This window comes from Phascolarctos cinereus, unplaced genomic scaffold (genome assembly GCF_003287225.1).
Source record: "Phascolarctos cinereus isolate Bilbo 61053 unplaced genomic scaffold, phaCin_HiC Scaffold_4;HRSCAF=312, whole genome shotgun sequence".
NCBI lineage: Eukaryota > Metazoa > Chordata > Mammalia > Diprotodontia > Phascolarctidae > Phascolarctos > Phascolarctos cinereus.
In genome coordinates, this window is record NW_027555847.1 from 177,878,034 (window position 1) to 177,891,351 (window position 13,318).

The window sequence follows — 13,318 nt, forward strand, 5'->3', positions numbered from 1 at the left end:
GTTAAGATGATTATAGTTAGAAGAAAGTGATGGGCAGAAGGAAAATACAATAGTATTTACTTCATGGTAAGTCACCAAGTCACATGTATTAAGAGTGAAAGCTCAAAGTTTCTGGAAGGAAGGAGCACACTGGGGACATAATTTTTGAAAAACATGTGGGCATGATTTTTAAACCTTATCTACTGCCCACAGATGCTTTGTTCAGTTTTATTTCCAGAGATCACTAAAATTTTAACTATCAATAACTTAGGAAAAGATCACTTAGAGACACAATCAATGATAAGAATAATGGAATCATCATCATAATCATCTCTCTCCCTGCCCTCCCCCCCTCATTTTTACTAATTGGCTCTCTTTGATTATGAACTTTTACATACTTTTATTGAACACACAGGGTTTGTCAGATGTATTCACTTAAACGCAGCAACAAGAATCAGATCTCCTGAAACTCATAAACACAAGGCAATATTTATTGAGCTAAATTGTCTCTTTATTAGGAAAACACCAACACCACATTCTTCAAAATTACTGGAATTTTATTTGCCTCAGGCTTATGACTTGCAACCAAAGACATTGTGCAAAGAAAGCAAAGATTAAGTACACTTTAGGGAAAAGGTGATAATCCACATTGGTAACATAGAAGATCAGTTTGATAAAAGAAGCCATCCATTACACTATATAGATTGCAATATTCAATAGCATTTTTCAAACAAACTTTTTAAAATCAAGAGCCAAAAAAAGGAGCAAAGTTTACAGTCGACATGAATCTGATAAAATTCAAAAGGCTTTTTTTTTCCAGAGATCATTGAGCATAAAGTGGAAAAATGTATATGGGAGTGGGGTGAAGTCTAACTACTGTACATTTATCAGCTATTAAACAAAGTTGCATATATGTACCACAGTGTAAAAAACAATACAGAACAAATAAAAACCTTGAAAATTGCCTGATGAAAAATAAAATAACCAGTGGCTTTTAATGGCTTCTCCTGGTTATCAGTGCTACAAAAGACACATTTTTCATCTTTCTGATGCTATGTTAAAGCATCTCAACAGTTGATAAAACCAGGCACACTCAAACCATTACCAAACTAAACCCAACCCATAGAAATATACTATCAACCCACATATTTTCCATCAAAAGCTTATTTTTATTCAATCTTAGAGGCCCATTTGGTCACAATATTTTACAAATTTTTTTGTGTATTTTTTCATTTTCTTTTTTACACCATGATATCATATGTTTGTCTGGCACTATCTTTCTAAAGCTAGTTTATAGATGATGAGAATACAGAAACAACCCAATGTCTATCTGACAAAATGAATTCACTGGGTGTAAATGAGAGAGGGGAGGGAGTTCATTTCTACCAGGAAAAATGTCCTATGTTGATCACTCGTCATCAGTCCCACTTGCTTCTGACTGATCCTGAGGGTCAAATAAAAACAAAACAAAACAAAATCAAATAAGGTAAAAAATTCTGAGCACCTTAAAAATGTATGTTAAAGTATAATGTAGGAAGGAACAAATATGATGGAAACATGCCTTACTACAAGTTTCTTCACTAGGTGGAAAAGCAAGACAAAGGAAATTATTGGGGGCATCATATGTTCTTTTTTTGATAGAAAAGGTGTTCTAGGGAGAAAACTCAAAGTGCCTTAAAGAATGCATGCGCTCAAAGATATCTGGTTATGTGCATCATTTGCTTTAGCCCTGTTCTGACAAACTTGGACAATTAACTCTTATTTTTTGACATGGTGGGTTTTTTTAGATGAGTTCACAGGGTCAAAGCTACATGACCCTTGCTCATTTGAAGCTTGCATAATTTCACACAAAAATCTGTATGTGTCTGAAATTATATTACATTACATATCATATACATTATATATTATAGACACGGTGGGATGACAACTTTGAAACTTTTCCTCTGAGAAGCCAAAGAGAAAAATAAACTCCTAAGCCTAGAAAATGTAAATTATCTTTCTTGAATGAGACAGGGAGAAGAGAGGGAGGGAAGGAGGGGGACAGGGGGAGGGGGGGTGAGCGGGAGGGGGGGGGAGAGGGAGAGTGAGGGAGAGTGAGGGAGAGAGAGAGGGAGAGGAGGGAGAGAGAGAGAGAGAGAGAGAGAGAGAGAGAGAGAGAGAGAGAGAGAGAGAGAGAGAGAGAGAGAGAGAGACAATCTGATAAGATCATGTTAGACATTTTAAAGGAGGAACTTAAGACTTCTAGTTTACCTATGACAAAGGTACCTTCTGCTTTAATCCCAAATTCCTGAAATTGAGATGAATTCATTTTCCAAAATTTATAAGTAAGTTTAAATAATTTAAAAACTAGTTTATAATTCCTCAATTACACTTGTAATTTTTAGGACCTCTTTCTTAGTCTTCAATTTTTTTAAGTGAGATTAAAAAAAACATTTTAGTTTTAAATCATGTGCCTCCTGCCTTATGATTTCTAGTAAATTCTGTCTATTTCAGTATAGGCATATTAACATTTCTCTTACATCATGCTTCAAATGTAAGTTCCCCATTAGACCTCATTGCTTCATCACCCACAGAGCCATTAAAACACTCAACTGTTTCTGTACCACAAATACTTACATTCTCATCTTGCTCCTCATCACTGTCATAATCGCTCACAACAGGTTTGGCTTTTCCTCGGCTCTGCCTCTTCTTGCCTTTTCCTTTGTCCCGGCCTTTCTCATCTTTTTTATTAAGCTTGATTTTCACTTTCACAGATTTTGCTAGAAGGAGAAAATCACCAATTAAATCCCAGGAAAAGCTTCACTTCCCTCTAGGTAGTCAAAAATGTCTGACCATACTATAAGAGGCAGTGTGTGCTAGTGAAAGGAGCAGCCAGGGTGGGAGGCAAGAGACCCAAAGACTTGTTTTCATTCTGCCACCAGCTACCGGAGTGACTGTACACAAATTACTAACTTCCTTTTGCCTCAATCCTTGCATCTAAAAACACAGATAACGTTGTTCCCCATCTAACCAGACAGGATGGTTTGGAGGGGAAAATAAGATGAAGGCAATTCCACCTTAGTCCTCACTTAAAATTAAATTCCAAAAATTAATTTCTAAAATTTGGTTGTTATTACAATGGAGTCTATTAAAAGTATCTCTCCAACTAGAAGACACTTCATCGTAGATCATCGATCCTATGTACTTTATGTCTCAGCCCACATATACTATCCCAGCTACAAATTACCATGCTGACTAATCCCCAATTATTTGTTCTTTATCATCTCTATCAACCATACAAGGAAAGCTGTTTCATATCACACCAAATACTCTTCCAGAAGACTTTTTACTCAAACACTTTTTCCTCACATTCCCCAGGCACTGGGTGTGGCCCCAGAATCAATCAGTCCTAAGGGCCACCTGTTTTGTTCTGGCCTAGATCCTAGGTTCCCTCAGTTTCCAGGAGCATGACCTTGGTGAGGGGCTTGCTTCTCCATTCCCTGGGTCTGACTGGAACCTCCTGCCTCGTATTTAGTTAGCTGATTTCCCAAAGTCTTAGAGGAAAATCACTAACGAGGATGTTCTCGTTTACATGAAGGAGAACAGTGTTGAAAGATGCCACAATGAAAACAGAAGCTGCAGGCAGTCCATTATTCCTGTAGCCAGCCACATGCAAATCTTCCAGAGCTTTTGCTTTCTCTAACAAGGAAACTGTTCTTTGGACTAGGAAGGATAAAACAAAACAGGTTAGCAGAGAGCTGAAATCAGGATAAATGAGATGGTAAGAGAGCACCTAGCTTCCATTAAATGAGATCATGTCACCATTTCTGGACAGACTACATCCCAGGCTACTGAAGGAACTGGCACATGTGACCACTCAGCTACAGTTAGTCATCTCTGAAAAATATGGAGAATGGGAGAGATGATATAGGAGTGAAGATGGGTAAATGTTGTCCCGATTTTCAAAAAAGTGGAACCATATAGATTGGCAAGCTTGACTTTGCTGTTTGGCAAAATTCCATAACATGTTGTCAAAGAGATGAACTATAAGCATTTAGAAAAGGAAACCACTGACTTCTAAGAGTCAATATGATTTCATTGAGAACAGTTCATTCCAGACTAAGTTGGTTTCTTTTTTGCCAGCATTACCAGACTAGATCAAAGGAATGCTGTGGACATTGTACATAACTGGATTTTGACAAAATATCTGTCAAAGTGCCTTGGGTAGTTTTCATGACTAATATAGAGATGTATACTAGATAATGTTAGGTGGATTTAGAACTGGTTGAACAAGATCCAAAGGACAGTCATTAATGAGTTTCAACATGGAGGGAGGTCTGTAGTGGAATGTCCCTTAGTGGATCTGTTTTTTAGCTCTGTGCTCTTTTAGCAATCTTATCAATGACCTGGATGAAGGTATAGATGGCATGCACATCAAAAGAAAAGATGACATAAATCTGGGGGAAGCAGTTGATGTGCTATTTGAAAAGTTCTAGAAAAGATCCAGACATGTTAAAAACAACAGACCTAATTTATTAAGATAAAATTTAATAGGGATAAATGTAAAGTGCTATATCCAGGTTCAAAAATACATGGCACAAGAGAGATAAGGAATGGCTATTCAGCAGTTAAATGCAAAAGACCTAGGAACTGAAGTAGATTGCAATACAGGTCAATAATTTGACATGGAAGCTGGAAGAGGTAATATGCCCCTACACAGAAATGACAGCCATAGCTTCCCACAGTGATAGTCTCCACTCAACTCTAATTCCACAGACTACCTCTGCATTGTTTTGTGTATCACATTTTGAAGACATTAAGAAAACCCTGGGGAACAGAAGAATCACTAGGATCCCAAGGGAACTGAAGATCCCAGCTAAAAAGGATCCATGGAAGGAACTGGCTAAGATTAATCAGGGTAAGAGAAGACTTGAACTCAAGGGAAGTGTGATGATAGCTGTCTTCATACATCTGAAGGACTCTTGCTAAAGCTAAGACGTGGTGGGGATGGCATACGAGGGCAGAACTAAGAACAAGGAGGGGAAAATGAGGAGAGGCAGATTTCCGCTGAATCTAAAGAAAATTTTTCTGTTATGTAGAGCTGCCTCTGACATAAGGATGGCAAAGATGACAAAAGAAGAGACAAAATTTGTTGCAGGACCTGTAAGAGAACAGGTATACTATTGCCTTATTGGTGGAACTGTAAATCGTTTCAAGCTTTCTGGAAAAAAATTTGAAGATAGATCCCAAACTGGTCATGCCCTTTGACTCAGTGATACTACCATTAGGCATATATCCTAAGCAGATCAAGGACAGAGACAAAGGACTAACATGCAAATGAATATTTATAGCAGCATTTTGGCAGTACCATAAAATGGGAAACGACAGATGCCCATTCATTTGAGAGTGGCTGAACAAATCGTGATATATGAATATAACAGATGAATATGGATTCAAAGAAACATGAGAAACTTTGAATGAACAGATTCACTGTGAAATGAACAGAACTATGAAAACAAATTACACGATGACCACAACAAAAGAAAAAAAAATGAAGGAAAATAATTTCCGAAAACCATAAAACGCTGATCAAGGTAGTTAAAAATAGAGGCTTTAAAAGACTAATAATAAAACATACCTCCAAACTCTTAAAATAGAGGTAATAGACTAGTGAATGAGATATGTATTCTCAGACATGGCCAATGTATTAATTTGTTTTTCCAGACAATACTTGTTACAAGGGAGAGCATCTTCTCAGGTGGGAAAGGTTAAGTTAATAAGTTGTGATAAGTAAAAAAAAAAAGCATCAATACAGCACTTTAAAAAATGCTCAGAAGTCAATAAAATGTACAGAAGGGGACACAGACAAATATGGTAGAGTTTCATTCCTTCCTTATTACACACACACACACCTACACACCTACACACACACCCCTTATACATACATATGTGCTTCTTTAAAAATAAATTATGTATAAAAATTCACAGTTTCTTATGTAAGATTTCTTTGAATATTTGAATGTTTGTGTTTGAATGAATGAATAAATAATTTATTAAGCACTTACTCTGTGCAAGACAGTCTCTACTCTGAAGCTCACCTTCTAATGGATGAAATAACATATAAGGTTTCAGCTGCAAGTCAGAGAGAAATGTCCTTAGGTGCAATGGCAAAGAAGATGATAATGATTTTTAAAATGTCATTTCCATTGATAAAATCATATCAGTTGCTGTCAAACTATCTGACAGTACAAAGGACTTTCTTTGGTGACAAGGACTTTGTTTTTTCTGGGTCTTTATTAATTGCGGCCTTAACAGCTGCAGGAGCAGTTTCAAGGCTGTATCTCCATAGGAGTTGCTTCTTAGGATGGTGGAGAAGGGGCTGAAGACACTGCCATTCTTGGGTTCCAGGTCTTGGGCTATCCCCATCAAGTCTTAGGGGAGGTGGTATATCAAGGTGGTGGTGAAGGTTTGACTTGCCTGGAACAATCTGCTTCCTGTCTCTTCCTTGGTGTGCCTCACTACCTCAGGTAGGGTAGCTTGCTTGCTCTATGAGTGGCAGATGGTTAGTAGTTGATGGGGATGGTTGGCCCCTTCTCCACAAGACTTGTTTTACAGGAGGATGGGTGTGAGGGACAAATTGGAAGCAGGACTTGTCATTTGGGAGGGTGCTGCCCATCCCAGACCTTTTGTGCCTATCTGTCTGTTGGCTGCAGGCAACGGCCACTGCTGGCAGTGATGAGGAAGGCGGCGCCTCTCTCCATATTGTTACATTCACAATAAAAAGGAAAATTAAAAAAAAACCCAACCAATCAGACCTAACCAAAAGGGAAGTGACAGTGGTGGTATTCTATCATTGGATGTATTCAAGAGAAGACTGGATGGCTACTTATCATGAATATAGTAGATATAATTCTTGAGGCTTAGCTGAACTAGATAAGTTGTGAGTTAAGTCTGAGATCCTTTTATTCTTTCCAAAGGTGAAAGTCATTACAACATTAGTGAAAGCATCATGGGAGAGGAACAATTTGACACTTGATTCTGTGACTAATATTAGGGTCTAGGAATAACTCTAATCCATGTGCCACCATACAATGGAGGAGGTGAAGAGTAGGCTATAAAGTAGACTAGGAGCTTCCTTATAGAACTGATCTTCCTTTCTGAAGATAAGAAACTGACTAAACTCACCAGGAAATCACGTTTGGTGGGTTTTCATAAATCATGATAAAATGATATTGAATCACATAGCTAGAAGGGGTGTCTTAGAAAACAGCTAATTCAAGCTCATTTTGCAGATGAGAAAACATACTCAGAGGCTAAATGATCTGTTCAGGAGTACACAGCTATCTAATGGCATAGTAAGGAGAGATAATTATAAGAGAATATAAAATCTCTTACTTAAGAGTCTAGGTAATGGGGTTTATACCATACATAACAAATTTTTTTTGGAAACAGCATGTATTATTTTGATGGGGCAGTTGAGTATTTATGGGTATTATTTCAAAAAGAGAAAGGCAGTACTAAACTGTAACTTGACAGAGTCTCATAATAAAAGTTAAAATGAAATTAATTAGCAGGGAATGAGGTGAGGGTAATGCAGACATTTTTCAAGGATACAAAAATGATTTAGAAATACTCCCTAACAATAAACAGGCCATTTTGTGAACACAGAAGTACGGTCAAGTATAAGACTGAAATGGTAGATAATTGAAACTATAAAACATCACAAGGTACATGGATGGGGTAAATGTAGACTGTTGGGTGGAAGAGGCATTAGATTCATTCTACTGGGCCCAAGAGAGCACATAGAAAAGACATTGCTGAGAAGAATATTTAGACTCATTGTATGGGAACAACTGCTTTACAATTGGCTCTGTCCAAAAATGAAGTAGGCTGCTGGAGGAGATCAGAGACTCCCTCCTTCTTCTGAGTGGTCCTTGAGCAAAGCATGACCATTTGTGGTTTCTTGTTCAAATATGCATTGGACTAGATGACCTCTGAAGTACCTTCCAAATCAGAAGTTCTGTAATTCAAATATATTTATTAAGTTCTCGACTGTCAGAACTAGATGGTGGACTTGGAACGGAAAGAGGCAAATTTAGTACAAATAAAAGGAAATATGATTTTATTCAGCACACAGTAAACTTCTTGAAATTGCCAGAAGTTTAAAATGTAGATTAAAATTTAATTAAATTAGTGTGTAGTATATATGATTGATTGTACTAATGTTTTGCTCTGATGCCTCATCATGACATAGAGGTCACCCTCGGTTTTCTAAGAGGATGCCAGCAGAGAGTAAGCTTTGGAATGTCCTATGCCAATATGGAAAGGCTTGGCATATTGGTCATGGTGATGGCCTGTATAATTACCAGTCAGCTAAGAATGTTCTTTACCAGGTCATTCACAGGGGGAAGCAATGGAAGACCACAGCAACTCTCAAAGAGTATCCACTAAGTCTGAGAAAGGTTGTGATTGTACCAAGGATGGCAATGTTCACAATGAGAAAATCACCACTCCTTCTAATGGAATCTTCCCCTATATAAGGGCTCTATAATTAGACCACACCTTTAACCCATGGGATTGACATTAGGGAAGACAACCATGCTCTTTCACAAAACATATCTTGATGGCTGGACAATGAGTCTGACCCAGCACAAAAAATTCCTACACTTATGTTCTTAAACTTGGTGGAGTATCTTAATGAAGGGCAAACTTGATAGACACTACATATGATCCCCAGGTTTTCAAAGGCTCTTCACACAACCCTGAAATAACTCTAGGAAAGGTGAAACAGCAAAGAAATGGTACAATTGGACCATCCAGATTACCCTCAGATTCGGATTCATCCTCATCTTCCTCTTCTTCCTCATCATTGCTTTCATCCTCACTCTCTTCTTCTTTGGCAATTTTCTGCCGTGCACTCTTAAACACTGATTGTAGAACAATGGAGTCCTCATAGATCTACAGAATTAAAATTCAATTATTAAATTAAATTAATTAATATATCTGTTAAAGTTTCAAGTTATTTAAACAAAAAATTCAGACTTCTTTCCATAGAAAACAATGACAATTATATGAATTCTAAGAAATGGCAATATTGATTATTAATATCCCAAACCAAACTAACCTAAACACATTTTGTAGGACATAGAACTCTAAGTTCTAATGGATAGGGAATATCCAATTCAAATGATCTACACGGTATAATGGAAAGTTACAATGAAGTTTTCTTGGTGATAAAAATACTATTTATTGAAATAATTTGTATTTATAGGTCCTATCAAATATAATTCACTCCTTATGAGAATTATTATTTTTTAAAAATAGCAATCTATATAACAAAATCAAAGCTAATATGTTATTGTTTATCAGCACTAATAACTATTCTAATACTAATTATATCAATAAACACTATATTTATTGACCACCTAATGTGCACAGCACTATGTAGGCATCTTGATAGATAAAAACAATGAAGGAAACAATATTTAGCACCTATTATGTGCCAGGCACTGTGCTAAGCTAGTTACAAATATTACCTCATTTGATCCTCAACAACAAAGACCCCTACACACCCAGTAAGCATCTGAGGCTGGTCACAAGCTCTAATCTTCCTAACTCCAGGCCAGCACCCTCAATACACTGAACCATCTAGCTGCCTAGGTAGAATGAAAAGATATGGCCCCTTCAAAGTTCAAGATCTCATTGTTGAGACAAAATAGGGCATGTAGGGGGAGGAAGGACAGCGAACTAGAATCAAAAGATTTAGGTTCAAACTCCAGCTCTGACACCAATTTAGCAGTGTGCCCCTGGGCAAGTCATTTAATTTCTCTAAGCCTCAGTTTCCTTATTGACAAAATAGGAATAATGATCCTTGCATTGTCTACCCCACAAGGTTGTAGTGAGGAAAGTCCTTTAGATAGTATAAGGATTACTGCTTTGTTACAAAACAAGGCAGCATCCTTCAAGTGCCAAATTTCCCCACCAAACCTGGATGAAAGTAGAGCAAGTTAGCAGCAGGTTGAGTGACTGAGTGAGTGAGTGAGAGAGAGAGAGAGAGTGAGTGAGTGAGTGAGAGAGAGAGAGAGAGAGAGAGAGAGAGAGAGAGAGAGAGAGAGAGAGAACTGGAGGTAGAGAGGAAAGAGGACAGAGGGTAAAGAGGGGAGAGGATGGAGAATAGAGAGGGGAGAGGACGGAGAGGGGAGAGGGAGAGGGAGAACACAAATGAGAACTAAGACTACTGTGACCAGGGGAGGTTTCACTGAAGAAATGAAACTTAAAGCTAGGCCTTGAAATCAAGGTAGTTTATGGATAGCTGTAGAAAATAGGATAAGGCCTTCTAAGAGAGGGGAATGCTGTAAGCAAAGGTAGGGAGGTCAGAAAGAAGCAGCTGCATCTAGGAGTCAGTGAACAGACTGACATGACTGAAGTTGGTGGATTATAAAGTTTTAGGTTGTTTGGAAATAAGGTAGGAATGTCACATTGGGGTGATACTATGGAGTGCCTGGAGGCAATGGAGTCTGGGCTTTATCCTGCAGGCACTGGAGAGCCATTGAATGTTGAAGAGTGGAGCAGTAAAATGAAAGTTGTAATCTAGGAGACCTGATCTAGAAAGGCATTGAAGGTCAATTGCAGGGGAGAGAAACTGGAGGCAGAGTGACTAATTAAGAGATCTGAACCACACTTCACTTTTCAGGTGATAAAGATCTAGACAGACTTGTCACTATAATGACACTATCAGGATTAAGAAGAATTATATGTAATACAAGAATTAGTAATAAATGTCCCTCACAAAAGCATTCTTATTTGAGTCCTTTAGATTCTAGCTTTTATTTTAAACTTACCTAAAGAGTGTTGCTGTAAGGAAGAGGTTTGCCTTTTATACCAATTATTTTCGTCAGAAAAACAAACGGCAACACAGTTATATCTTAGAAAGTAGAGTATGCCTAAGAATCATTTTGAGACTTCAAATGTTCTTTAATCAGTTGGTAAGGACAGATGGAAAGGTAAATTAAAGTGACATATAAAAGATGAAGGAATTTAAGGTAGCCTCAGTTGCATCAACTGGCAGAGGCATTGAAATAGTACCTCTCCCCTCCTTTTTTCAGTATCAATATTTAAGGCCAAAGATACAGATTGGAAATAATAATAACTCACATGCATACAGCATTTTATGGTTCATGAGGAAAAATCAACAAGCATTTATTAAGTTCCCACTATGTGTCATACTCCCCACCAAAAAAATCACCTTTTCCTTAGTTATGAGGAAAGCTTATGATGCTTTTGAATTTTGTCTTCAACTGAAACTGCTCTCTCAAAAGTTACCAGTCAGTGACTGACAAATCCAATGGCCTTCTGTCAGTTTCCATACTTCACCTCTCTTCAGAGGTACCCCTCCCTCTTCAACCTCATGATTTGTTTTCTCCTGACTTCTAGAATACAAAGCTCTCTTGGGATCTGGTCATCTCCTAGTTCCTGTTGGATTATCTCACCCTCTAAGTTGGTACGAGTCATAAGGTTTTGTTCTGGGTTGTCTTCTTTTTATTTTCTCATGGATTCCATTAAAATCTCTAGGTAGCTAACTCTCTCTCCTCTTTCTCCTTCCTTCCTTCTTTCCTTCTTTCCCTCCCTCAATTCTGTTGCTAGAAACTCCATGCCTCCAACATTCAATGACTACTGGCCATCTCCACCTGGATACCTTGTCAGCATCTCAAACTCACTATTTCCAAACCCTCCACTCTTCCAGACTCTCCTATTTTTACTGAGGACCAAACATGCTCTTAGTCATTAATACAGGTTCAAAACTTCAGAGGCCTTATAGATATCTCCTTTTCCCTCAGCCAACATGGTAAATCAATTGCCAAGCTCTGTTCATTCTGCATCTATAATGTCTTCCTGAACCACTGCTCTCTGCCTTCCTACACAGCCACCATCATGCCAGTACAGCATGTTGCCTGTTACAGAGGTAAGTATTTTCAAGATGAAGGTGATATGTTTCCATTCATTCTATTCTGTTACCCATGGACATTTATTAAGGGAGCTTCCTGATGGCAGTTTTGCTTAGGTAAAATATATAATAGATAAACAATGTTACTCTCCTTCTGACCTTAATTTTAATTTAATGTTTGTACAAGAACTCTTGCTTTAGTTAGTAGCAAGGCCAGCTTATCAGTGTCACACATGATGGACTGCTTGACAAAAGGGGTACCACAAATACAGAAATAAACAGAATATGTGAAAGTGCCCAAATGACTTATACATGTATCCAGAATAATAATGTTTGACTCTTTCTGGCAGATGTTTAGTCATAGGAGCATAACTGTATTCAAATGATTTTTAAAAACTAGGTTTAAAGAGCAAGATGCTTTATTCAAAAGAAGAGACATTGAAGCTTAGAAAATGTAAGTGAAATGAATCCAACCTGTGATCCCTCCAAGTTGAATGTTTGAGCATTATGACAGAGTAGCATAACATCTTTTTCCAAATCACCAAGGCTCCGGTATTTGTGATTACGGATTCTTTCCTAATGGAATTTTTAGATAAAATGAAGGACAGGAGAGAAAATACAAAATGAGTGACTCTGTTAACAATATGTATAATAGCCTGATTCTCTCTTTGGGTTCTGTAGGAATAACCCTCCTACAAGTTAGGTTTCTTTCTAAGGAGGGGGTGTAGATTAGGGGGAGGGGGGAGAAAAACTGGAGTAAGAAAAGGAGAGAAAATTTTTGAAAGAAAATACCCTATAATATTATCTGACGTCTCTGTACAAAGTCTACCCAAAATGTAAGCTACAGGGATTCTCAGACTTATCCAATGACATGTTCCAGATAGGCTGACATAAGTGTCAACTTACAGGCTACCCACACGTCCCTGGTTGCACCAAAGCCCCTTTATTTAATTTGTAGACCTCCTCTCAATTTCTACATTTATTTCTTTAAATGGAAGCTTGCTTTCAAACATGACACCTACCTTTATTTTTTTGAAATCCACTGGCTTCCTAATTAATTCATAGTATTCTGGTAATTCTTTCCTTGATGGAAGTTGAATGAAGACTTCACTTAGCTGTCGCCCTGAACTGAAAAACAAATCAAGCAACATTCAGTAAGGGATTTTCTTTACGGTAAATGTCAGTAATACAAAATATATAGAGACTGTACTACAAAATGCACAGGAATATGGAGCTCCTTAAATCAATACAAAATCCAGCTGCTCTATTAGTCAATATACTCTGCTGTTACTTCAAAGTCAAATGAAAACATCAAAGACTACAACTCCTATCACACTATATGCAAATTTTATTTTTCAGGGCAAGCAAATCTTTTCCTCTCCTTTGGGAGCATTTAAAAGCTTTCTATTCAACAGA

At 37.6% G+C, this 13,318-nt stretch overlaps 1 protein-coding gene across 1 annotated transcript in view; it reads right to left on the bottom strand.

The window, feature by feature from the left end:
* Positions 1 to 468: 468 nt before the first annotated feature.
* The window catches only part of SMARCA2 (SWI/SNF related BAF chromatin remodeling complex subunit ATPase 2), a 205,919-nt gene continuing 193,069 nt past the window's right edge, over positions 469 to 13,318 (bottom strand). The window contains 5 exon segments of the mRNA XM_021001863.2: positions 469 to 1,423; positions 2,596 to 2,738; positions 8,784 to 8,916; positions 12,377 to 12,478; positions 12,925 to 13,030. Of these exon segments, the coding sequence (XP_020857522.1) occupies positions 1,388 to 1,423; positions 2,596 to 2,738; positions 8,784 to 8,916; positions 12,377 to 12,478; positions 12,925 to 13,030 (520 nt within the window). The 3' untranslated portion in view covers positions 469 to 1,387.